The sequence below is a fragment of the Lathyrus oleraceus genome, chromosome 5 (genome assembly GCF_024323335.1).
Source record: "Lathyrus oleraceus cultivar Zhongwan6 chromosome 5, CAAS_Psat_ZW6_1.0, whole genome shotgun sequence".
In the NCBI taxonomy this organism is placed as follows: domain Eukaryota; kingdom Viridiplantae; phylum Streptophyta; class Magnoliopsida; order Fabales; family Fabaceae; genus Lathyrus; species Lathyrus oleraceus.
This window is the reverse complement of record NC_066583.1, coordinates 627,319,829-627,346,706: the sequence shown is the minus strand read 5'-3', so window position 1 is coordinate 627,346,706 and position 26,878 is coordinate 627,319,829. Positions and strand designations below refer to the sequence as shown.

At 43.6% G+C, this 26,878-nt stretch overlaps 1 protein-coding gene and 1 long non-coding RNA gene across 2 annotated transcripts; both read right to left on the bottom strand.

Moving 5' to 3' along the window:
• Window positions 1-262: 262 nt before the first annotated feature.
• LOC127087283 (uncharacterized) lies at window positions 263-4,271 on the bottom strand. The gene is made up of 2 exons (XR_007789825.1): window positions 3,141-4,271; window positions 263-1,319 (listed from the first exon to the last, which is right to left on the bottom strand). It is a non-coding gene; the product is annotated as an uncharacterized LOC127087283 (long non-coding RNA).
• Window positions 4,272-15,611: 11,340 nt separating this feature from the next.
• Window positions 15,612-22,420, bottom strand: LOC127087282 (uncharacterized). Its single transcript, XM_051028158.1, has 3 exons — window positions 21,776-22,420; window positions 19,891-19,955; window positions 15,612-17,520 (listed from the first exon to the last, which is right to left on the bottom strand). Exon 3 carries the CDS (start codon window positions 17,472-17,474, stop codon window positions 15,771-15,773), a length of 1,704 nt encoding a protein of 567 aa, XP_050884115.1. The 5' UTR covers window positions 17,475-17,520; window positions 19,891-19,955; window positions 21,776-22,420; the 3' UTR covers window positions 15,612-15,770.
• Between the last annotated feature and the right edge of the window lie 4,458 nt (window positions 22,421-26,878).

The following is a 26,878-nucleotide window of genomic DNA, read 5'->3' as shown; positions in this document are numbered from 1 at the left end:
TCAGAGAAACCTGGAAAGACATGGTCTCGCGACCAAGACAATGGGTTCGGGAGTCGGTTACGCGAGGGGAAGGTATTAGCACCCCTCACGTCCGTCGTACTCGACGGGATCCACGTTCTAGAAAGATAAGGTTGCTATAAACATACATCACACACACACACGGGGACGCAGGTGGGGTTAAGAAGAAAGGGCTCGATAAGGTATCGCACCTTATGCCTACATATCTTGTCTGGAACAAGAATCAGAGCCACTGTAGTTCGGCTTACACACGCCAAACAACACAAAACAATCATACAAAGGGGGTGGCAAACATGGAGCCCGACAACCACTGGATGGAATTACGTCGGCATCCGAACCAAAATATGTACAAAACGGCAAACGTGGAGCCCGACTGCCAATCACTGGGCTTACGTCGGCATCCGAACCCAAACAATCAATAGCAAGTAAACACACGCAAAAAAGAAAAAGGTTGCCCGGAGTGGTCTCGCACGACCACCTGCCTACATACCTCGTCTGGCACGAGGATCAGGGCGATGTAGTTCCCCTGAACGGGACTGAATTGCTAACCAGAAACCGGGGAAAGATACACAACTAGGGAGCTGAGACTCGAGCCTAATGTTGTCATGCATCGTTAACCCTAAGTTCGGTTTTCTATCCTACTTGCATAAGCAAACTAACCTAACCAGGAAAGAAGCTAGCACACAAGCATACAATCATATATCATCAAATGGGAACAGGTATCCCAAACAAGCATGTCAATCAGATATCCACATAACACGCACTATAGCCAAACAAGGGGCTCAATCAATCGGGTTTGACCGCCGAAGCGAGTCGTCTGTACAGGCTGGTTTTGCTCTTAACCTTGCCATTACGAGGCTAAGGTGAAGCAGATGAAAGGATGAAGTGAGGATCAGACCTCACGGCTCTTATCCCTAACCAGGGAGAGCTGACAAATGAGCATGGGTCCAGAATAGGGGAACCCTTCTATACTCGATGACTCTGACTCAACAGATCTTGGGCTTTTGATCTCAATGCTACAACCATGTAATGGGAGCAAGGAGAAGACTCACTGAATAGTGGGGGACAGGTTGCTTGTCCCTACCTTCCACCAATTGCCTTACTCGAAGGGCTTTTCCTGCTTGGCTTAAAAATAAACATACACAAGCATTGCCTCTTAAGGAGGACTTCAGACATTTATTTGCCCGGCCCGGTAGCAGCCGGGTCTCCAGACTACATGAAGTCAAGAAGACCTACCTCAATGCAAGTTGCTTAAGCAACGCAAAGCAAAAGTTCGCAAGGAATTGAGCAACTAAAGGTACCTGTACAAAAGTCAAACAGAATCAGCATCTACTTTCACAAACAGACAACAATATAATGATCAATTAACCAAGTACAATTATACTCATAATGAGATGCATAGCACAAGGCTCACATGCACCAACATCCTACAAAACAAATACATTAGTCATATGTGTCAAGTAACACAATCCATAATGTGGAGCAAATCTCCTTAATCATTATCTTTAACCTGAAAAGGTACAATCACACTCCAAGGTAAGTACTATGACCACTAGGACTAGCCTAGGGTCAAAAAGATGGAAAAATCCTAAAACAGCAGCCAATTCATGATGAAAACCAAGTAATATCAAATACAAAGGGATCCCAATTGGTCCCATATTCAAACTATGTTCCTATTTTAAATTATGCAACCTAGAAGGCAAATGAAGCAATGTTGAGTCTCATACAAACAACCAGCAAGATCATATCCAACCACATGTCAAAAAGGATCCAAAAAATCCACAAAAATTCTATCCTAACCAGAAGGCATTCAACAAGCCACATATTAAATTTCAAATCATTTGGACTAGTAGATCAATGGGAATTAATTAAACATGGTACAGCATGCAAAAACAACATCAAATGAAGTCAAAATTTATACACCAACTTCAATCTAATGGTAAACAGCAATGGTGCATCATAAATCAGTAGGACCAAAGCCAAAAGCTACATTAATGTGTCAGGAATTATGCTATCAATTTTCATGTCCATTGGATTAATTATGAGGATATGGCAACATAAATGCTAAAGGTTACACCAATGGAACTCTAACATGCTAGGCAGTAAGAAAAAATACTAATCAAATCGAAAATGGATTGTAAAAATCCACAAAAATTATCAGTGATAGCTAACATGTTAAACAAGCTTCATGCAAAAAATTAGGGTCATTGGCCAATGGGAAGCATGGAAAAATATTTGGGGAATTCAGCATGCCAAACTATGTCACATATATACATATCCAATTTCAATAATTCATATATAATAAACCATAGGCCCTAAAATTACCAAGCCTATGTCAAAAAATCCAGAAGGATGTCTAGAATTAGTGTCTCAATTTTCACTTAATTTGGATTAAGCATGTGGTTTCTATAATTAAAATGGCAACATGTATGAAAATATGTACACATTGGAATATCTCTAGGTCGATTAATATTTTTTTTCAAGCACTATTTCTTTTTTGGTTTTTATAATATAATAGAGAAAAATGTAAACTAACAAAAAAGGTCCTGCATTTTTTGGATTATTTTTGGAGATTATATGAATTTTTGAAGGTTTTAAATAATTATTGCAATTTTTTATTTGAATTTAATTAGGATTATTAATTAAATTGTGGTGTTAATGGCACATTGTAATAACGCCTTGCCAATCCAAAACGCTGCGCATTAACTTATGGACGTGGCAGGGTATGATTGGATCCGGTGTTCACAAACAGGAAAATGAATTGAAGCACTGGGAAACAGGATCTACCGAGCAAAATTTCCAGAAAGTCTCTTCTTCTTCGCACAGCTCGCACATCTCCTTGCCGGCGAAATCGGTTTTGATCAAACGGCAACGGAAATGCATGATCCATACACCGGTCGAACCGGTTTTCCACCAGGAACACGATTACGCTAACGATTTCGTCCAAAACTTAATACACGAAGCGAATCGAAGGAAAAGAAAAAACGCATCGAAACTTCAACCATGGATTACTCACTCAATTTTCAGCGAAATTACAATCCAAAAGCTTCTACATGATCTATGATGCATACTCTATAATATTCCTAACTCAATTCGACGAAATACAAGATTCGATTTCCAACCTTTCTTGATGACGGTTGCGGAAATGGCGATTTGAAGCTTGAGACGGCGAAATAGATGCAGGAATCGGTTGTGAAAGGAGGATGACGAAGCTAATCCAGCTCAACGAAGCACCGATCGAGTAGTTTCTTCGGCTGTTACGGCAGCTAGCAGGTTTTGGCAATAACACGAACCGGTCACCGTTTCGCTCCAATCTTGATCAACAGAAATTCACCGTTTACCTGCATATCACGAATCAACAGACAAATTCCACAATAATTGATGAAATCTTGATGAATTTGAGCAAGAGCCTGTAGAGCCAAAAATGAGAGAAGAGAGAATTGGTTTTTTCGGTTATGGTGTGAAGAGTGATTGTGAGAGAGTGGCGAGAATTGCGTGAGTGATTGTGAGAAAAAAATGATTGAGAGAGAGTGATTTTTTAGAAAGTCATTTTTCAGAAAGTGATTTTGCAGAAAGTGATTTTGCAGAGAGTGATTTTGGGATTTTCTGTTATGCTGTGGAAAATGATTCACCACCCCGCAAAATTCTGTTAGATTAACCTTATATATGGAATATTTAATCCAAATTTAATTATAGTTAAACAAAAATGGATTAGTGTAAGCATGTTTATGTGTGAATTTGGATCTTTTGCCTTTGATACTTAGAAGCAACTTCTGCAGAATTTTATCACTTGAAACAAGTCCAAAATATCATTTGGGAGCTGTTGGTGTAAGCTTTATTTTCAAATTCATCATATTTTCCAATTTCACCATGTGATGGCTTATGTGTCCATTTTTTCCAATTCATTTTCAAACCCAATTCTCAAACCATAAGGCCTAGGCATGTTGTGAATATTCCAACAAATTTCAAATGCCATTTGTGAGGTGTTGCAAAAATCCCCTCTCAAAAATTCCAATTATTTCACAAGTTGGACGATTTTGCCCCTGGTTCAAATAACAGTCCAGTTGAAAAGTGACTTTTTGCATTGGCCATTTTTGGAAAAATCCAATGATGCACCCTTGAAGTACATGTCAAATGGAGTTTGTGCATATAAAGAACTTGCAATTTGGACAAAGTATGTGGTAGTTATGGCCTCCTGATTACGGGTCTTTTCTGAAATTCACTGAGCCATATCTTGCAAACCGTACATTGGATTTTCAAGTTCTTGGACTTTTTGGAAAGGTGAGAACAAGATCTACATCTGTCATGTTGAACAATTTTTCATTTGAAGCTTCCTTGGACTTCTGTTTTTGAGGTCAAAAACTTTCCACTTTTGGAAACTTCAGTCACCAGTCACCTGCTATTTTTGGCAGTTTTTGTCCTGACTTGATTTTCTTCATTTTTAAGCTTTGAGATGTCATTTAACACTTGTTCCAACATGAATGAAGTGTGTCTAACTCATTTCCACCTCCAAATTCACCAGATCATGTACAGTTGACCACAGTTGACTTTTCAACTGACAGATGAATTGGGCAATGCACAGATCAATCTGAACCCCAATCTCCAACTGAAATGGCTCGAGGGTGAAACCCTAGCCTCAATAATCACCATATAACCAAAGAATGAACCCCAGAATCATCAGAAACCCCATCTCCTGATCCAGCCCTGATTGGCCCAATGCAACTGATTAGGGTTGACCAGTGGTCAAAACCCTAATCTCCAGGAATCTTCTTCAATCTCCTGATGACATCCAACCATGATGATGATGATGTATCATTGCAATCAAGATGAAGTCCAACATCCTTGGAGAATCACGAAACCCTAATTCGCAGCCCAATCCTCAGATGGCCCATGATCAATCAATAAAACCCTGGCTTACACTTGACTTCCTCATCTTCTGATCAAGACTTGGGAGGATAGCTTGCATAATGTAACCACATGATATGCAACATGAAATGCCTAAAGTCCTAAAATGATATGCAAATATGTTAATGCTAATCCCAAGAGAGGAGGGCAAATTTTGAGGTGTTACAGCTGCCCCTATTCAATCCACTGTGAACCTGTCGATACGAAATAGCCTCGGCTTTCGGATGATCAGGATGAAGAGTGATTGAATACCAAGAACAGACGAACAATTTGCACTCTGATGGGATAATAATTAACAACGCCTGTCAGCATCGGCGAGGAAACAAACTTTGAACAAAAATCCGTCTGGTACGGAGAAAATCGGTCTGAACACCGCACATCCCCTCGGGAGTATTATTCTTTCTTCTTATTCTTTTCTTGAACCCCGAAATATTCTTTATCTTTTTTCATTTTCTTGAACCCCGAAACTTTCTCCGCGCAAACGATCCTCGGATCTCTGCATTTGAACCCCGGAACTTTTGATAATTCTTGGTCTGAAAACCCCTTCGGTCTGAACACCGGGACATCGGCCTGATCGCCACTTCGGTCTGGATACCGCCTCGGTCTGAACTCCGGGAAATTGGCCTGATCGCCGCAAGCTGCATCGATCTAATCATCGTGAGCTTCTTCGATCTGGAAATCGGAACTGGCCGGAGTGCCACAAGTTCTTCGTCCTGACTGTTGAGAACCTCTTCGATCTGGAAATCGGAAACTAGCCGGAATGCCACAAGTTCTTCGTCCTGACTGTTGAGAACCTCTTCGATCTGGAAATCGGAAACTGGCCGGAATGCCACAAGTTCTTCGTCCTGACTGTTGAGAACCTCTTCGATCTGGAAATCGGAAACTGGCCGGAATGCCACAAGTTCTTCGTCCTGACTGTTGAGAACCTCTTCGATCTGGAAATCGGAAACTGGCCGGAATGCCACAAGTTCTTCGTCCTGACTGTTGAGAACCTCTTCGATCTGGAAATCGGAACCTGGCCGGAATGCCACAAGTTCTTCGTCCTGACTGTTGAGAACCTCTTCGATCTGGAAATCGGAAACTGGCCGGAATGCCACAAGTTCTTCGTCCTGACTGTTGAGAACCTCTTCGATCTGGAAATCGGAAACTGGCCGGAATGCCACAAGTTCTTCGTCCTGACTGTTGAGAACCTCTTCGATCTGGAAATCGGAAACTGGCCGGAGTGCCACTTCGGTCTGGATACCGCCTCGGTCTGAACTCCGGAAAACTGCTAATCGCGTAACGTCCTCTGATTTTATTTCCCTCTCCGCCCGACGGAAACATTTCCTCCAATATCGCACTACTGGGGAACATTGCTGATCTGACGTTCTGATGCTAGACTCCTCAGAATAACACCTTTATCTTTCAGCAAAACCACCCCTCAAACGGTAACCACGGTTTAGGACTAGCTTATGCTTGCAATGATACATGATTGATTTTTCTGCGTAATGCTCCATAAACATGGAAATGCTACGCGATTATTCATTTTTTATGCAATATGCCATGCTATTTTTTCATGATGAATGCATAAAAAGAAATATCCCCCTCTGGGGAATCCTCTGGGGGACACGAGACTCTCTGCTGAGGCTCTCGTCACTGCTCCGATTTCCACCCTGCCGGGGAATAGTACTGCTGCTGGGAGAATGCCACCCTTGTTGGGGAATACCTCCTTTGCACCCAACCCTCTCGAGGACCTGCTGGGGCAGAAGAACCATCATCGCGCTCTGTGGGGATACCACAATCTCTTTGTCTTGCTGGGGATACACGCCCCAACTCTGCTTTGGGAACCCTCACCGATACTCCCGCTGAGGAAATGGGCAATCTTCAACCTACCGGGGATGACCATCCAGACCATGCTAGGAGAAACGACTGCTACTCCGCTGGGGATTACCCATGCAATCCATAGGTAGAATCGGCTCAGCTGGGGATGCAGAAACCCGTCCGCCACGGGAATTTGTTCAATCCTCCGGTAAGATGAACACTGCTGGAGATATATTTCTTTGGAAAAGACCCGCTCCACTCGGGGGTAGCAACCTTCAGACCTGACTGCTGAGGAAACACCATTATAAACCTGCCAGGTATAACCACACTGACTCGGCTGGGGAGCTAGTCCTACGATTCTGCTTGGGGACTTAGCTGGGAAATAAGAATTCCCGGACTCATCCGGACCTTATCTGCTCCATCATCTTGTATTTCAAGCCGCTTCGTGCTCGACGAGAACGTACTCCTGGGAATTATACAGAAATTTCAATTTTCCGACTTTGAAGAGTCTTCTTGATTAATTTCAATGGTCGTCGGACGTCTCTCGTCGTCTCTCCACCGTTCCTCCTTCTTCCCTGATCGAACTCTGCGGGGAACTGCATACTTTCAAGTCTTCCGATTTTGAAGAGTCTTCTTGATTACCATCAAGGATCGTCGTACGCCTCAACGCCTTCGTCATTTTTCATACACTCGTCCCTGACCGGACTCTCTGGGGATTTCTCTTGTCAAAGCTTCCACATCACACCCTGCAAGTGAGTGAAAAGTATCTACAGTTCCTGCAAAACAGATCGTTAGATAAAACCGTGCCCCAGGCGCGTCAAGATTTCAACCTTTGGGTCACTCAACCTTCCAAATAAGATTTCAAGCTTCAATCTTATAAACATGCATTGGAAGGAAACCTGTATGTTTTAAAAATGCAAGACTCTTTATCAAAAATATCTGGACGTTTTCGCAATCAAAGCGGTAATGAAAAACAAAAACAAAATTATTTGACTGAATATGCATTTTATTAATTGAAAAAAAATGTGGCTCAAATGAGCAATACAAAAGGAAGCAATTCCTGAAAAGAGGTAATTGCGCTCAAAAGGAAAAATCTATCCTAATGGCAATGTGAAACCCGTGATCTCATCGAGTTCCAACTCGGTTACACCCCATACGTCCTCAGACTCTCCTTGCTTTCTGCCTTCTGAATAAGACAATTCTGATTGATCCCCACCGGGTATTATCCATGATGCTTCAACCAAAGCGCAAACGATCATGCTGGACGCAGTGGTTCGTTTCAATCCCTCTTTTGCCTGGACCGCCCTTTCGGGTTTTCAGTCCACCGGGATACCCTTTTTTGCCCAAGTCGCCTTCTCAGGTTTTCGACTTGCCGGGTGTACATTTTTCCATTTTTTATCCCTAATTTTTGCCCGAACCTTTCTTTCTGTTTTTGGTTCGCCGGGATGCCCATTTTTGCCTGGACTATTTTATTCTTTTCGTCCAGCGGGTCAATTATACGAAGTATTTTTTAACTGCATCCGCATTCACAGGGGACGGAAAATCCTCACCATCCATGGTCGTTAACAACAAGGCTCCACCAGAGAAAACCTTCTTGACCACGAACGGACCTTCATAATTCGGTGTCCATTTGCCCCTTCGATCGTTTTGAGGAGGAAGGATCCTTTTCAGCACCATATCACCCACGTGATACACCCGAGGTCGCACCCTTTTGTCAAAAGCACGCTTCATCCGTTGCTGATACAACTGCCCATGACAGATGGCTGCTAACCGCTTTTCCTCTATCAGGCTCAACTCTTCGTACCGGGTCCTTACCCATTCAGCCTCTTGCAATTTCACGTCCATCAGGACTCTCAAAGAGGGAATCTGAACCTCAACAGGTAACACAGCCTCCATCCCATATACCAACGAGAAAGGAGTTGCCCCAGTAGATGTGCGTACCGACGTTCGATACCCATGCAATGCGAACGGCAACATCTCATGCCAATCCTTGTAGGTCACCACCATTTTCTGCACAATCTTCTTTATATTCTTGTTGGCTGCCTCAACTGCCCCATTCATCTTCGGACGATAGGGAGAAGAATTGTGATGCTCAATCTTGAATTCCCGGCACAGCTCTGCCATCATCTTATTGTTCAAATTAGAACCATTATCAGTAATGATCCTCTCGGGAACCCCATATCGGCAAATGATGTCTCTCTTGAGAAATCTGGCCACGACCTGCTTCGTCACATTCGTATAAGAAGCTGCTTCAACCCACTTGGTGAAGTAATCAATAGCCACTAATATGAATCTGTGCCCATTCGAAGCCGTAGGTTCTATTTTTCCAATCATATCAATGCCCCACATAGCAAACGTCCATGGAGACGACATTAAACTCAACGGATTTGGAGGCACGTGCACCTTGTCAGCATAAATCTGGCATTTATGGCACTTCCGCACGAAATTAAAACACTGGGCCTCCATTGTCATCCAATAATAACCTGCTCTCAGCAGCTTCTTTACCATTGCATTCCCACTGGCATGGGTACCGAACGACCCCTCATGAACCTCTTTCATCAGTTGGCTTGCTTCCGCATCATCAACACATCTGAGCAAGACCCAATCAAAATTCCGCTTATACAAAACCCCGTCCTTATTCAGGTAGAATACCATGGCTAACCTCCGCAGAGTCTTTTTATCTTTCTTCGATGCTCCCTCAGGATACTCTTGAGTCTCTAGATAGCGCTTGATATCATAATACCACGGCTTCTCATCATCAGAGGCCGTATCAACAGCAAACACATGAGCCGGTCTATCCAGACGTCCCACTTCAACATGGGGGAACTGATTCCACCTCTGCACCTTAATCAAGGCGGCCAGAGTAGCCAAAGCGTCTGCCAAAGGATTCTCCTCTCTAGGCACATGATGCAACTTCACCTTGGTGAAAAACGTCAACAATCTTCTCGTATAATCTCGGTACGGAACCAAATGAGATTGATGCGTATACCATTTTCCGTTAACCTGATTTATCACCAGAGCTGAATCTCCATATATCACAAGGTTCTTGATTCTCAAATCAATAGCCTCCTCAATACCCAATATGCAAGCTTCATATTCAGCTACGTTGTTGGTACATTCGAATGTTAGCCGGGCAGCAAAAGGAATGTGAGATCCTTTCGGCGTAACCAAAACAGCACCAACACCGCTTCCATTCACGTTAACGGCCCCATCAAACATCAGAATCCATTCGGGTTCAGGGTCAGGCCCCTCCTCTGGGATTGGTTCCTCGCAATCTTTCGATTTGAGACACATGATGTCCTCATCAGGGAATTCAAACTTCATCGGTTGATAATCATCAATGGGTTGCTGGGCGAGGTAATCAGACAATACACTCCCCTTAATTGCTTTCTGAGAGGTGTACTGAATATCATATTCAGTCAAAATCATTTGCCACCTCGCAACCCGTCCGGTCAATGCTGGCTTCTCAAAAATGTACTTGATTGGATCCATCTTGGAAATCAATAAAGTGGTATGAACCAGCATGTACTGCCTTAGTCGGCGAGCAGCCCAGACCAAAGCACAGCAAGTTTTCTCGAGCAGTGAATATCTTGTTTCACAGTCGGTAAACTTTTTGCTAAGGTAGTATATGGCCTGCTCTTTTCGACCAGACTCGTCATGCTGCCCCAATACACACCCCATAGACCCCTCGAGGACTGTCAGGTACAGAATTAACGGTCTCCCCTCCACAGGAGGCATCAGAATCGGAGGCTCCTGCAAATACTCTTTTATCTTTTCAAATGCCGCTTGGCAATCATCATTCCACCTGACCGTTTGATCTTTTCTTAACAATTTGAATATCGGTTCACACGTGGCTGTTAGATGAGATATGAACCGTGAAATGTAGTTCAATCTACCTAAGAAACCACGAACCTCTTTCTCTGTCCTCGGTTCAGGCATTTCTTTTATTGCTTTCACTTTTGCAGGATCAACCTCGATTCCTTTCTCGCTTACAATGAACCCCAGCAATTTACCGGACCGCACTCCGAAAGTGCACTTGTTCGGATTCAACCTCAGTCTGAACTGTCTCAACCGGTCAAACAGCTTGGCCAGATCTACCAAATGCCCCTCTTCTGTTTGGGACTTTGCTATCATGTCATCAACATAGCATTCAATTTCATGATGAATCATATCATGAAACAAAGTCACCATGGCTCTCTGATAAGTAGCACCGGCGTTTTTGAGACCGAATGGCATCACCTTGTAACAAAAGGTGCCCCACGGTGTAATGAACGTTGTTTTCTCCATATCATCTGGCGACATTTTGATTTGATTATAGCCAGAAAAGCCATCCATGAAGGAAAACACCGAGAATTGAGCTGTATTATCTACCAACACGTCAATGTGAGGTAATGGAAAATCATCCTTCGGACTTGCTCTATTCAGGTCTCGGTAGTCCACACACATTCTCACCTTCCCATCCTTCTTCGGGACTGGCACAATGTTTGCAACCCATGGCGGATAATTAGTGACAGCAAGGAAACCAGCATCCCACTGCTTCTGCACTTCCTCTTTAATTTTCATTGCCATGTCAGGTCGAGTTCTGCGCAACTTCTGCTTCACTGGAGGACAATCTGTTCTCAACGGTAGCTTGTGCATAACAATATCGGTATTCAATCCTGGCATATCTTGATAAGACCAGGCAAAGATGTCGACATATTCTTTCAATAGCACCACCAATCTGCTCTTGACACTTTCCCCCAAAGCAGCCCCGATTTTCACTTCTCTCTTCTCCTCGCCGGTACTCAGGTTCACAACCTCAATCTGTTCCTCGTGCGGCTGAATCACCTTCTCCTCTTGTTTTAACAATCTGGCTAATTCCCCTGGCAGTTCACAATCTTCTTCGTCTTCTTCTTCAGCAAGATAGATTGGATTGTCGAAGTCATACAAGGGTGTAACAGGATTGTTATCAATGAGATCCGGAGAGGAATCGCATCTGTATGAATGTTGATTCATGCATTGCTTTAGAACCGGTGTGAAAAAACAAAAAGAAAAATGAAAACATTGCCATTTTTATTTTGTTTTTAATTTTAAACTGCGAAAATAAATGAAAAACAGGGAACACCGCTTTTAACTGAAAAACATCCTTTTATTAATGATGCAAAATTCTGCAAATTTAAACATGAGGTGGCCCTTACAATGGACCATTACGTGTCGGGCAACACGCATGGTTTGCATGCAAATAAGAAAGAAAACAAGAAAAATATTACTCTTCGAGGAGAGTGACCCGGATGATTTCTTCGGCCTTCCAGTTGTGGATTTCCATCCCTGGTTCGCACGGCGTTATCCACCGGTCCATGTCACAGTCGCTGTCAGAGTCTTCATCCATCATACAGACGTGATCCGGATCCAGCATTCCGGCACTCGTAAAAGTTACTGACGCACGACGTCCTCTTCCTCGTCCCAAGCCTCGGCCCGGTTGATATCCAACCCCAAAACGGTCTTTTTTCTCAGGGACCTCCATCATTCTGCCCCAGCCTGGAGCCTCTCCGCTTTTAACCACCTCAGCGGCCTGCTTATAGGAAGCGATGGACGGTTTCTCTTCCTCTTGCTTGGCGAACAGGGCATTCTCCACCCTGACGGTTTCAAATGCCTGGCTCGGCGTCTCCCAGATCTCGCCGTCCATCTCAACATATTTGAACGAAGACAGGTGGCTGACAAAGATGTCCTCCTCTCCGCAGACAGTAACGACTTGGCCCTCCCAGATATACTTGAGCTTCTGGTGCAAAGTCGACGTAACTGCCCCCGCAGCATGAATCCATGGGCGACCCAACAAGCAACTGTATGCCGGCTGGATGTCCATAACATAGAAGGTTGACTTAAACACCTCCGGGCCAATCTTTACTGGTAACTCCACCTCTCCAAACACGGCCCGTTTTGACCCATCAAAAGCACGCACTATCAAATCAGTCGGGGTCAAAATCAGCCCATCACAGTTTAGCTTTGCCAAGGCTTTCTTCGGCAACACATTTAATGAAGAGCCGGTATCAACCAACACATGCGAAAGCACGGCTCCTTTACATTCCATTGCAATGTGTAAAGCCGGTTGTGGTTCCTGCCGTCCACCGTCAGGTCCATATCAGTAAAGCCCAACCCATGGCTAGCATGCACGTTGGATACGACCGTCTCCAATTGGTTGATTGTGATCTCCTGAGGAACATAAGCTTTCTTCAATATTTTCAACAAAGCCTCCCTATGACCCTCAGAACTCAACAGCAGTGACAGAATTGAGATTTTTGAAGGAGTCTGCTGCAAGTGATCAACCAACTTGTACTCTGACTTCTTGATGATCCTCAGAAATTCCTCAGCTTCATCATCAAATTTATTATCCGACCCCGCAGGCGCCGGTGTCATCACAGGAGTACTACCATTATCCACCACAGCCTTTCCCTTTGCCCTGGCTAAAGCCTCGGCCTTTTCTTTTTTCTCTTTTTCTTCCTCCCCCCTCCTCAATGCGTCGGGAGCAAACAACCTACCGCTGCGAGTGAAACCGCTGGGACCGGCATTATCCACCCTTAGCACGGTGGTTTCACTAGCAGATGGCTCCTCAACCTTCTCACCGTTACAGTAGACCTCTCCCCCATAATGCCATGGCACGGCATCATCTTTGTCATATGGAATTGGCCCAGGTACCGTGATGGTAACTGGAGCCTCTTCCACCAGGTTAGACAAATCCACCGGATCATAGTATATAGTTATGGTGGAGACCTCTTCCTTCTTTCCTTCAGTCCTCTCGACCACAATCTCACCACCGTCCATCAGACCCTGGACATGCTTCCTCAGAAGCTCACAACCATTCGTAGAAATAGTGCACTCAGCACACTCAAACCCACAGCCCGGGTAAACCCCATTCATCAGCAGTTGTCTTTTCAACTCAACCAAAGGCGTCTTCAACTGATCGACCTCAGACAGCCCCACTCTATCTTCCACAGAAATAGCGTTTACTCCCCTCTGACCATGCGCAGGCATGGGATTTGCATTTACGTTGGGAGAAGGCGCAAAGTTGATTGCTTTGGAATCCACTAGGTCCTGGACTACGTGCTTAAAAGCTTTGCAGTCCTCAACATTATGCCCGGGCGCCCCCGAGTGGAATTCGCACTTAGCATTTTCATTGTAACTGGGCGGCCTCTGATCAGGTCTCAAAGGCGCCAGCGTCCTCAGTTGCACCAGCCCGAGATCCAGAAGCTTCTTCAACAGAAACGAATAAGTCACCGGAGGCCTGTCGAATTGTCTATCATTTGCTCTGCCCCTGACCTGGTATCCAGCCCTCTGGGGTCTCTGTTGGAACGGTTGCCTTTGTTGCTGCTGTTGTTGTTGCGGTTGTGCTGACTGAGACTCAGCAGGAATTGTTACTGCAGCATTGTGCTGGAAGTAACGGTCCCTACTGGGTCCGCGCTGTGTATAAACTGCACTGGTGTCTCCTTCCTTCTTTCTCTGACCGTTATTACCGAACGGTTTCTTCGTTCCTGAAGAAGACGCAGATGCACCACCCTGGATTTTACCCAGCTTCAACCAACTTTCGATTCTTTCTCCTGCCACCACAATGTCAGAGAAATTGGTGACAGGGCAACCCACCATTCTTTCTGCAAACGGCCCCTGCAGGGTCCCCATGAACAAATCGGACATCTCTCTGTCCACCAGAGGAGGTTGCACCCTTGCAGCCAGTTCTCTCCACCTCTGCGCATACTCCTTGAATCCTTCGTTATGCTTTTGAGACATACCCTGCAGCTGGGTACGACTCGGAGCCATATCAGCATTAAATTGGTATTGCTTAAAGAAAGCATCTCCAAATCTTGCCAGCTTTTGATATCGGACGATCTCAACTTGGTGTACCATTCCAAGGAGCCTCCAGACAGGCTATCCTGGAAAAAGTACATCCACAGTTTTTGATCCGCGGTGTATGCCGAGATTTTGCGGACAAATGCCTGGAGATGAGTTTCCGGGCAAGAACTGCCATTGTATTTGTCGAACGCAGGCGCCTTGAACTTCTGAGGAATGACAATCCCCTCCACCAGCCCCATGTTGGACATATTTACCACCCCAGGCGTGGCATAGCTCTCCAGCACTTTGATTTTCTCAGCCAGCAGCTGGATTTCCTTATTCTGAGGAGGAATGTCGTAAGGCACAAAAGGCTCATTTCGCATAGAGAACTGGTCAGCCTCTCTATCTTCCTCCTGATCTTCGTCAAACCCATAAAACGGAGGCACAAAGTTGTCTTTCATATTCTGACTAGGCCCAGGTTGACCAGCAGCACCAGCATTATTCACCAGACCAACTGTTGTCCTCTTTCCACCATCACGAGATCCCTGCCCCTGGTTGGAGACTCCATCCAGGTTGACCCCACTGTTCTGAGCAGAAACCCGCTCGAGTTTCTCAACTTTATCTGCGAGAGCCTTCTGACCAATGGCAAAACCTTGCATTATATTGATCAGCTCGGTCATTTTCTCCTTCAATTCCAGCATATCAGCACTGGGAAGCTCCATGAGTCTGGGAGTGTTTCTTCTTGTGTAATATCGGTGAGGGCGAGTTGAGTGCAGGGGTACTACTCTTCGAGCGCGAGCAATGGTTCCTGTTTACAAACAAGCACGTTAGTAATAGTCACCTGCAAAATAAAACACAAGTTATCATGATTAATGCATGTATGCAGTGCATATCCATATGAAGGACACTTTGTCTCTCGACCCCGGCATCATCGAGACAAATAATAATCCGGCATCAATATTCTGATTAGCAGTGTTTGATTTTGTCGTGCAGATCGGAGATATGCGATTTAGCAAGAATACCCCCAACCATGTGTGTGCTTGTGTAAGTGCATACAGTAAAGCAAATAAAGCTTGTCACCCAATCACTGAATAGAAACCATCATTACATAACCAAAAAGTGCACAATCGGTGCAATAGTCATACATCAGATCAAATATCAAATACAATCCTCCAGAATAGAAAAGAAATACAGACAAAGTGAATTCCGTCAACAAGCCTGACGGTAATTCAACACAAATGAAGGATCTAGCTAGATGAGGGTCCCACAGATGGCCTTATCTCGCCTTCCATCCTTGCGAACTCTGCGGCGAACCTGAGCTCTATGTTCTCCTGCTGTAGTCTTCCAACTTCCTTCTGATGAATCTTCATCTGCCTGAAGTAGTGGTCTCTCTCTGCCATGTTATGATCTCTCTCGGCCCTGATCTTTGCCTTTTCCGCTTCCCACTCTGCAGCGAGGACTCTGGCTCTCTCATCTCTCTGATCCCTGATTAGGATTTGCCTCCTCTTCTCATCTTCAATCACCTTTGATGCTCTGAACAGCTTCTCCTTTGTGATGTCATGCTCCCGGTTGGACGATGCTAAAGCTTGGCTGATCTTCCCATAATAGGCTGTATCCATCTCAAATCGCTTGGTCTCCAAAGCATGCCGCTTATCCTGATCTTCCATCTTCGCTTTGAGCTCCTGATTAGCTCTCTGAACCCGAGCAACACTCATCTCCAATTCCGTCTTCTCTGCAAGTAGCTGATCTCGTTCCCGCTTCATCTCTAAGAACTCATCCATACTAACAGTAGAAGGAGTCTCCTCAACCAACGGATACCACGGATCGACCATAGGAAATGGTAGACAAGTAAGCTCCACTCTCTTTCTGAGCCAATCATCGAACGGAGGAAAAGATCTGTTGTTAGCTCTACCCCAGGAAGCCTTGCCCTTCCTCTGAATGCTGCGCCATGCATCGGATACCTGCTTTACCCTATCCTGGTTACCCTCAACCGGGAAGTACACAGATTCCTGAATCTCACTCTTGTACGGTGGAAGCTCCATAGCGAATCCCATTTGCCTCTTAAGAAGTGTCGGGTTGTAATTGATGCAACCCTGAACCCCTATAAGCGGCACATTAGGAAAACCCCTGCAACTGCAGATAAAGTCCTGTCCAACTCCACTACTGTGAGTCCAATCTATGTCCTTAGCCCTCAAGCCCATCAGTTTGGTCGCCCAAGTAACATTCTGGCCCAGAAGAACAAAAGCACCCTTGGATGGTAAGTAACCCATAAACCACTTGACCAATAACTGCGCGCAGCATCGAATCAAACCCCCACGCCTCTTCTCATTCCGGTTATGAACCGAATAATAGACATCTCCAATCAATGTAGGGATAGGATTCCTTCGAATAAACAGGCGGATGGCATTGATATCCACAAAGTTCTTCTGGTTGGGAAACAAAATGATCCCATAAATGCTCGCCGCAACCAGAGCACAGACAGCTTCCCAATTCCCCAATTCTGACTGCTCTTTAGCCTTAGCCTCTAGGAAACTCAGATGAAAACCAGGCAGCTTACCCTTCTCCTTCAGATTACTCTTCACTTCCTCTGGACTCAGATAGAAAGCACGGGAAATCCCACCAATATCAGGTTCTTCCTTAGTAACACGGAAAGGAACTTGATCCCTGATCTGGATATTCAAAATATCAGCATAATCTTCCAACATCGGCCCTAGCACGTAATCGGGGAAGACGAAACATCTCAGCTCGGGATCGTAAAACTGAAGTAGAGTATGGATGGCGCTCCTGTCTCTGTCCATGAGCCTGAAAACCATCTTCAGAATACCCCCATACACCGCACGAAACAACCCCACATGGTCAGGAGTGATCAACGCTATCATATCCTTCAACACACTGATATCCGGGTCAAAGAAACTGTAAGCAACATCATCCTTCAAGCCGGGTCTTCTCATCTCTGAATAGAAAGTCTCTCAGCCAAGATCTCGATCCAAAGGGTCCCTGCATATGGGTAAACATGTGTTAGATGTAATTAATGCAAGATGCAATGATGCTGATGAATGAATGCAATGCGTTGCCATCCTCCAAGCCATCTGGTCATCTGCACTGAATCTGGGCTCTGAATTGATCATAACCATCTGAGGAATACACAATCACAATTCTGACCCACGGGTTCCGAAATAAACGGAAGACAGATACATCATCATCACCACTGGTCTCTGATCAGACACACCATCACCATCTGAATCGGCCCAGGGAATCCGAAATAAACGGGTCCCCACTGATAAATATCTCGGCCCGGGGAATCCGAAATAAACGGATCCCCACTGATAAATCACGGACAGCACTCCGGCGTCACGGCAACAAATAACCATAAATCCGACTCATAAATATGTCTCTGAATCACAGCTCAAAAGGTCACCATCTGATTATGCATCTGAACAAATCAACCTCCCCTCACAGGTTAATTCTAAACAGGTCATCCTAAGGCGGATAATAGTCTCAACGATCGGGCGGAGATACTCAATGGGTTTGCCCTTGCGGGTGTGCCATTGTAGCTCCCTTAAGATCGTCTAAACCAAAGATCCGGGAAATGATCGGTCATCAGAGTCAACAGCCCAAAAGAGATAACCCAACCAAAGTGGAGAACCCCACTGGAAGAGCACTTCTCAGATGAACCTCATCCGACTTGTGGTATGTCACGTCGCAACAATATGCCCAACCGACACATGAGCGACATGAGACCACGCTAATCCTAGGTGTACACTCGGGCCTGGGTTTTAGCCCCACTCAGAACACCCACCCCACACAACAAAACCACCTGCAGAGGACAGCAACAACATGATAGTATGATGCATGCAAACATTTAATGCAAGTATATAAACAATGGTTAGTATAATAAATGCAATAAATAAACAATACAAGCAACCAAACCTATACTAAAGCGCTAGGAGAGACTCGCTTAGGGACCATGGACCAGCATAGGTCAACATGCTCAAATCCCCAGCAGAGTCGCCAGCTGTCGCATCCTGCGAAAAATCAACCGGCGAGCCTAAAAAGAAAACACACAGAGCCGCCACTAAGCGTTATTTATCCCAAGATAGGGAAAGGAAACGCTCAGAGAAACCTGGAAAGACATGGTCTCGCGACCAAGACAATGGGTTCGGGAGTCGGTTACGCGAGGGGAAGGTATTAGCACCCCTCACGTCCGTCGTACTCGACGGGATCCACGTTCTAGAAAGATAAGGTTGCTATAAACATACATCACACACACACACGGGGACGCAGGTGGGGTTAAGAAGAAAGGGCTCGATAAGGTATCGCACCTTATGCCTACATATCTTGTCTGGAACAAGAATCAGAGCCACTGTAGTTCGGCTTACACACGCCAAACAACACAAAACAATCATACAAAGGGGGTGGCAAACATGGAGCCCGACAACCACTGGATGGAATTACGTCGGCATCCGAACCAAAATATGTACAAAACGGCAAACGTGGAGCCCGACTGCCAATCACTGGGCTTACGTCGGCATCCGAACCCAAACAATCAATAGCAAGTAAACACACGCAAAAAAGAAAAAGGTTGCCCGGAGTGGTCTCGCACGACCACCTGCCTACATACCTCGTCTGGCACGAGGATCAGGGCGATGTAGTTCCCCTGAACGGGACTGAATTGCTAACCAGAAACCGGGGAAAGATACACAACTAGGGAGCTGAGACTCGAGCCTAATGTTGTCATGCATCGTTAACCCTAAGTTCGGTTTTCTATCCTACTTGCATAAGCAAACTAACCTAACCAGGAAAGAAGCTAGCACACAAGCATACAATCATATATCATCAAATGGGAACAGGTATCCCAAACAAGCATGTCAATCAGATATCCACATAACACGCACTATAGCCAAACAAGGGGCTCAATCAATCGGGTTTGACCGCCGAAGCGAGTCGTCTGTACAGGCTGGTTTTGCTCTTAACCTTGCCATTACGAGGCTAAGGTGAAGCAGATGAAAGGATGAAGTGAGGATCAGACCTCACGGCTCTTATCCCTAACCAGGGAGAGCTGACAAATGAGCATGGGTCCAGAATAGGGGAACCCTTCTATACTCGATGACTCTGACTCAACAGATCTTGGGCTTTTGATCTCAATGCTACAACCATGTAATGGGAGCAAGGAGAAGACTCACTGAATAGTGGGGGACAGGTTGCTTGTCCCTACCTTCCACCAATTGCCTTACTCGAAGGGCTTTTCCTGCTTGGCTTAAAAATAAACATACACAAGCATTGCCTCTTAAGGAGGACTTCAGACATTTATTTGCCCGGCCCGGTAGCAGCCGGGTCTCCAGACTACATGAAGTCAAGAAGACCTACCTCAATGCAAGTTGCTTAAGCAACGCAAAGCAAAAGTTCGCAAGGAATTGAGCAACTAAAGGTACCTGTACAAAAGTCAAACAGAATCAGCATCTACTTTCACAAACAGACAACAATATAATGATCAATTAACCAAGTACAATTATACTCATAATGAGATGCATAGCACAAGGCTCACATGCACCAACATCCTACAAAACAAATACATTAGTCATATGTGTCAAGTAACACAATCCATAATGTGGAGCAAATCTCCTTAATCATTATCTTTAACCTGAAAAGGTACAATCACACTCCAAGGTAAGTACTATGACCACTAGGACTAGCCTAGGGTCAAAAAGATGGAAAAATCCTAAAACAGCAGCCAATTCATGATGAAAACCAAGTAATATCAAATACAAAGGGATCCCAATTGGTCCCATATTCAAACTATGTTCCTATTTTAAATTATGCAACCTAGAAGGCAAATGAAGCAATGTTGAGTCTCATACAAACAACCAGCAAGATCATATCCAACCACATGTCAAAAAGGATCCAAAAAATCCACAAAAATTCTATCCTAACCAGAAGGCATTCAACAAGCCACATATTAAATTTCAAATCATTTGGACTAGTAGATCAATGGGAATTAATTAAACATGGTACAGCATGCAAAAACAACATCAAATGAAGTCAAAATTTATACACCAACTTCAATCTAATGGTAAACAGCAATGGTGCATCATAAATCAGTAGGACCAAAGCCAAAAGCTACATTAATGTGTCAGGAATTATGCTATCAATTTTCATGTCCATTGGATTAATTATGAGGATATGGCAACATAAATGCTAAAGGTTACACCAATGGAACTCTAACATGCTAGGCAGTAAGAAAAAATACTAATCAAATCGAAAATGGATTGTAAAAATCCACAAAAATTATCAGTGATAGCTAACATGTTAAACAAGCTTCATGCAAAAAATTAGGGTCATTGGCCAATGGGAAGCATGGAAAAATATTTGGGGAATTCAGCATGCCAAACTATGTCACATATATACATATCCAATTTCAATAATTCATATATAATAAACCATAGGCCCTAAAATTACCAAGCCTATGTCAAAAAATCCAGAAGGATGTCTAGAATTAGTGTCTCAATTTTCACTTAATTTGGATTAAGCATGTGGTTTCTATAATTAAAATGGCAACATGTATGAAAATATGTACACATTGGAATATCTCTAGGTCGATTAATATTTTTTTTCAAGCACTATTTCTTTTTTGGTTTTTATAATATAATAGAGAAAAATGTAAACTAACAAAAAAGGTCCTGCATTTTTTGGATTATTTTGGAGATTATATGAATTTTTGAAGGTTTTAAATAATTATTGCAATTTTTTATTTGAATTTAATTAGGATTATTAATTAAATTGTGGTGTTAATGGCACATTGTAATAACGCCTTGCCAATCCAAAACGCTGCGCATTAACTTATGGACGTGGCAGGGTATGATTGGATCCGGTGTTCACAAACAGGAAAATGAATTGAAGCACTGGGAAACAGGATCTACCGAGCAAAATTTCCAGAAAGTCTCTTCTTCTTCGCACAGCTCGCACATCTCCTTGCCGGCGAAATCGGTTTTGATCAAACGGCAACGGAAATGCATGATCCATACACCGGTCGAACCGGTTTTCCACCAGGAACACGATTACGCTAACGATTTCGTCCAAAACTTAATACACGAAGCGAATCGAAGGAAAAGAAAAAACGCATCGAAACTTCAACCATGGATTACTCACTCAATTTTCAGCGAAATTACAATCCAAAAGCTTCTACATGATCTATGATGCATACTCTATAATATTCCTAACTCAATTCGACGAAATACAAGATTCGATTTCCAACCTTTCTTGATGACGGTTGCGGAAATGGCGATTTGAAGCTTGAGACGGCGAAATAGATGCAGGAATCGGTTGTGAAAGGAGGATGACGAAGCTAATCCAGCTCAACGAAGCACCGATCGAGTAGTTTCTTCGGCTGTTACGGCAGCTAGCAGGTTTTGGCAATAACACGAACCGGTCACCGTTTCGCTCCAATCTTGATCAACAGAAATTCACCGTTTACCTGCATATCACGAATCAACAGACAAATTCCACAATAATTGATGAAATCTTGATGAATTTGAGCAAGAGCCTGTAGAGCCAAAAATGAGAGAAGAGAGAATTGGTTTTTTCGGTTATGGTGTGAAGAGTGATTGTGAGAGAGTGGCGAGAATTGCGTGAGTGATTGTGAGAAAAAAATGATTGAGAGAGAGTGATTTTTTAGAAAGTCATTTTTCAGAAAGTGATTTTGCAGAAAGTGATTTTGCAGAGAGTGATTTTGGGATTTTCTGTTATGCTGTGGAAAATGATTCACCACCCCGCAAAATTCTGTTAGATTAACCTTATATATGGAATATTTAATCCAAATTTAATTATAGTTAAACAAAAATGGATTAGTGTAAGCATGTTTATGTGTGAATTTGGATCTTTTGCCTTTGATACTTAGAAGCAACTTCTGCAGAATTTTATCACTTGAAACAAGTCCAAAATATCATTTGGGAGCTGTTGGTGTAAGCTTTATTTTCAAATTCATCATATTTTCCAATTTCACCATGTGATGGCTTATGTGTCCATTTTTTCCAATTCATTTTCAAACCCAATTCTCAAACCATAAGGCCTAGGCATGTTGTGAATATTCCAACAAATTTCAAATGCCATTTGTGAGGTGTTGCAAAAATCCCCTCTCAAAAATTCCAATTATTTCACAAGTTGGACGATTTTGCCCCTGGTTCAAATAACAGTCCAGTTGAAAAGTGACTTTTTGCATTGGCCATTTTTGGAAAAATCCAATGATGCACCCTTGAAGTACATGTCAAATGGAGTTTGTGCATATAAAGAACTTGCAATTTGGACAAAGTATGTGGTAGTTATGGCCTCCTGATTACGGGTCTTTTCTGAAATTCACTGAGCCATATCTTGCAAACCGTACATTGGATTTTCAAGTTCTTGGACTTTTTGGAAAGGTGAGAACAAGATCTACATCTGTCATGTTGAACAATTTTTCATTTGAAGCTTCCTTGGACTTCTGTTTTTGAGGTCAAAAACTTTCCACTTTTGGAAACTTCAGTCACCAGTCACCTGCTATTTTTGGCAGTTTTTGTCCTGACTTGATTTTCTTCATTTTTAAGCTTTGAGATGTCATTTAACACTTGTTCCAACATGAATGAAGTGTGTCTAACTCATTTCCACCTCCAAATTCACCAGATCATGTACAGTTGACCACAGTTGACTTTTCAACTGACAGATGAATTGGGCAATGCACAGATCAATCTGAACCCCAATCTCCAACTGAAATGGCTCGAGGGTGAAACCCTAGCCTCAATAATCACCATATAACCAAAGAATGAACCCCAGAATCATCAGAAACCCCATCTCCTGATCCAGCCCTGATTGGCCCAATGCAACTGATTAGGGTTGACCAGTGGTCAAAACCCTAATCTCCAGGAATCTTCTTCAATCTCCTGATGACATCCAACCATGATGATGATGATGTATCATTGCAATCAAGATGAAGTCCAACATCCTTGGAGAATCACGAAACCCTAATTCGCAGCCCAATCCTCAGATGGCCCATGATCAATCAATAAAACCCTGGCTTACACTTGACTTCCTCATCTTCTGATCAAGACTTGGGAGGATAGCTTGCATAATGTAACCACATGATATGCAACATGAAATGCCTAAAGTCCTAAAATGATATGCAAATATGTTAATGCTAATCCCAAGAGAGGAGGGCAAATTTTGAGGTGTTACAAATAGCAAGATGGCAGATGATTTTAACAGAGTACGATGTCCAGTATACTACCCAGAAAGCAATCAAAGGAAGCGTGCTAGCTGATCATTTGGCTCATCAGGCGGTGGACGATTACCAATCTATGAATTTCGAGTTCCCAGACGAGGATGTCATGCTTGTTACTGATTATGAAAAACCTGGACCGGATGAAGGATCCGAACTGGGATCCCAATGGACTATGGTTTTTGATGGATCTTCTAATGCATTGGGCAATGGCGTCGGTGTTGTAATTATTTCTCCCGGGGGTTACCATACACCTTTCACTGCTAGACTATGTTTTCATTGTACCAATAATATGGCTGAGTATGAAGCATGTATTTTGGGACTCAAGGCTGCTATAGACCGGCGAATCAAGTCTTTGAGTGTGTACGGAGACTCAGCATTAGTAATCAGTCAGATTAAAGGGGAATGGGACACTAAACATCTGAATCTCATCCCTTATCGAGAGCGGGTGATGACATTAATCCCATACTTTGAAGAGATTACATTTGAGCATATTCCACGAGAAGAGAATCAGTTGGCAGACGCATTAGCCACCATGTCATCTATGTTCAGAGTCAGATGGGACGGTGAAGCTCCCAGGATCACTATTGAACGATTGGATGAACCAGCATATTGTTATGAACTTAATACTGAGGGAGTAGAGGAGAAACCTTGGTTCCACGAAGTAAAAAGATATTTAGAAGCTCAGGAATACCCTGAAGGGGCATCCATCAATGACAGAAAATTCCTGAGGAAGTTCTCCGCTAAGTTCTTTTTGAGTAATGGAGTATTATACAAACGTAATCATGATTCGACTCTGCTTCGCTGTGTGGATAAAAAGGAAGCAGAAAAGATTATGGAAGACATGCATGACGGTGTTTTCGGGACTCATTCTAGTGGACATACAATGGCCAAGAAAATTCTGAGATCAGGGTATTATTGGTCTACCATGGAAGCTGATTGCCACCATCACTCCAGAACTTGTCACAAGTGCCAGATCTATGCGGATAAAGTACATGTGCCTCCTGCTCCATTAAACGTGTTGACAGCACCTTGGCCCTTTGCAATGTGGGGCATTGATATGATTGGCGAAATTAAACCTACCGCCTCTAATGGACATCGTTTCATCCTTGTTGCCATTGATTACTTCACAAAGTGGGTAGAGGCAGCCTCATTTGCTTCTGTTACCAAGAATGTGGTGGCACGGTTCATCAAGAATAGTCTCATTTGTCGATACGGCATCCCTGAGAGAGTCATCACTGACAATGGCACTAATTTGAACAACAAGATGATCACTGAACTCTGCACGCAGTTCAGGGTAAAACACCATAACTCTTCTCCGTACCGGCCAAAGATGAACGGTGCCGTGGAAGCTGCTAATAAGAATATCAAGAAGATCATACAAAAGATGACGGTGACGTACAAAGACTGGCATGAGATGTTACCGTTTGCTCTTCACGCTTATCGCACTTCAGTACGCACTTCGACAGGAGCAACTCCTTTCTCTTTAGTCTACGGAATGGAAGCCGTTTTACCGGTGGAAGTTCAGATCCCCTCTCTAAGAATCATGAAAGAGTCGGGCCTAGATGAAGATGAATGGATTCAGACTCGACTCGATCAGATAAATTTGATTGATGAAAAGAGACTTGCGGCTGTTTGTCATGGACAGATATATCAGAAGCGCATGACCCAGGCATTTAACAAAAGGGTCAAGAGACAAGTATATCAAATTGGCGACTTGGTGATGAAGCGTATCATTCTACCCCAAGGTGATCCCAGAGGCAAATGGATTCCCACATACGAAGGGCCATTTGTAGTTAAGAAGGTATTCTCTGGTGGAGCCATGATACTTGCTACGATGGATGGCGAAGACTTCCCACATCCCGTGAACGCGGACATAGTTAAAAAATACTATGCATAAAAGAGACCCGCTAGGTCGACGTACCTAGGCAAAAGTAAGGGCATCCCGGCAAACCAAAAGGGTTCGGGCAAAATTAGGGATAAAAATATAAAAATGTACACCCGGCAAGTCGAAAAACCTGAAAAGGCGGCTTGGGCAAAAAGGGGTATCCTGGTGGACTGAAAACCTGAAAAGGCGGTCCAGGCAAAAATTAGGGATTAAGGCGTATGACTATGTCCCGTTCTCAGTCAGCTTCACCCAAGTCAAAGGGACTGAACAAGCCAATCACTTTTATCCGACAGCAGGAGATGAGATGCTTGAAGACATAATGGCAGTAGTGGACTTAAGATCAATAGGACTTTTTCTGCATAGCTTTCTCTTTGTTTTTGACAATTCCCTCTTACTAGGGTTTCTGTCTCCTTGTACACAAATTGCCTGTTTATAGGCCCCCTTTCAAAATCAATGCAATTCTATTTCGAAAATATGTTGTTGTTTTACTTCATCTGTTTTGTTTGCATAAACGTCCATTGATTTAATTTGAATTGATATGTGCATCTGAACATGACTGATACTTACCAAAATGCATACCTAAAATAGCAATAGCAATTACTACAAGACTTCAGGATCAAGGAAAAGGTCTAACCATGCTTTCCAATGAATCCGTTGCTAATTCTATTCCCCCAGCAAGTCTGCTATTCCCCACGAGAAATTGGCATTATTCCCCGGCAAAACCAGCTATATCCCAGAAGAGGTCAGCATCACCAGACAGGCTGATCATCTCATCCATCCCCAACTAGTCTTCTGTTGAATATTTCTACCATCAGACAGAAATCAAATATCCCCAGCCGAGAAAGGGTCATCACACAAATATCTCCAACCAGTATATGGGGATTTATTTTCCCCAGTGGAGTCCCCCGACAGCACTTCTCAGACACATCATTCATTCATTACATCATTTCACAGCATACGCATACATACAACATTCGCATTTATTTTCGCAAGCATAAAACATCTCATGCATCATGACATGGCATAAATCTAACTTTCATTTTCAGGTTAGTTATCCTCCTGGTATTGTCAAATTAAGGAGTTTATTCAGGCAGACACCGTTATCAATCGCATTCAAGATTCAGATTCATCTTTCAGATATACTCTATAAACACTCATTCTAACAAGCAGTCTGGTATCCTCCTAATGATGGCATCTCTAAGCCCATCCCAGACATTTACCGC

Excerpts from the sequence above, each read along its gene's own strand:
- LOC127087282 (XM_051028158.1), bottom strand. The coding sequence starts at position 17,474 with ATGAGAAGACCCGGCTTGAAGGATGATGTTGCTTACAGTTTCTTTGAC.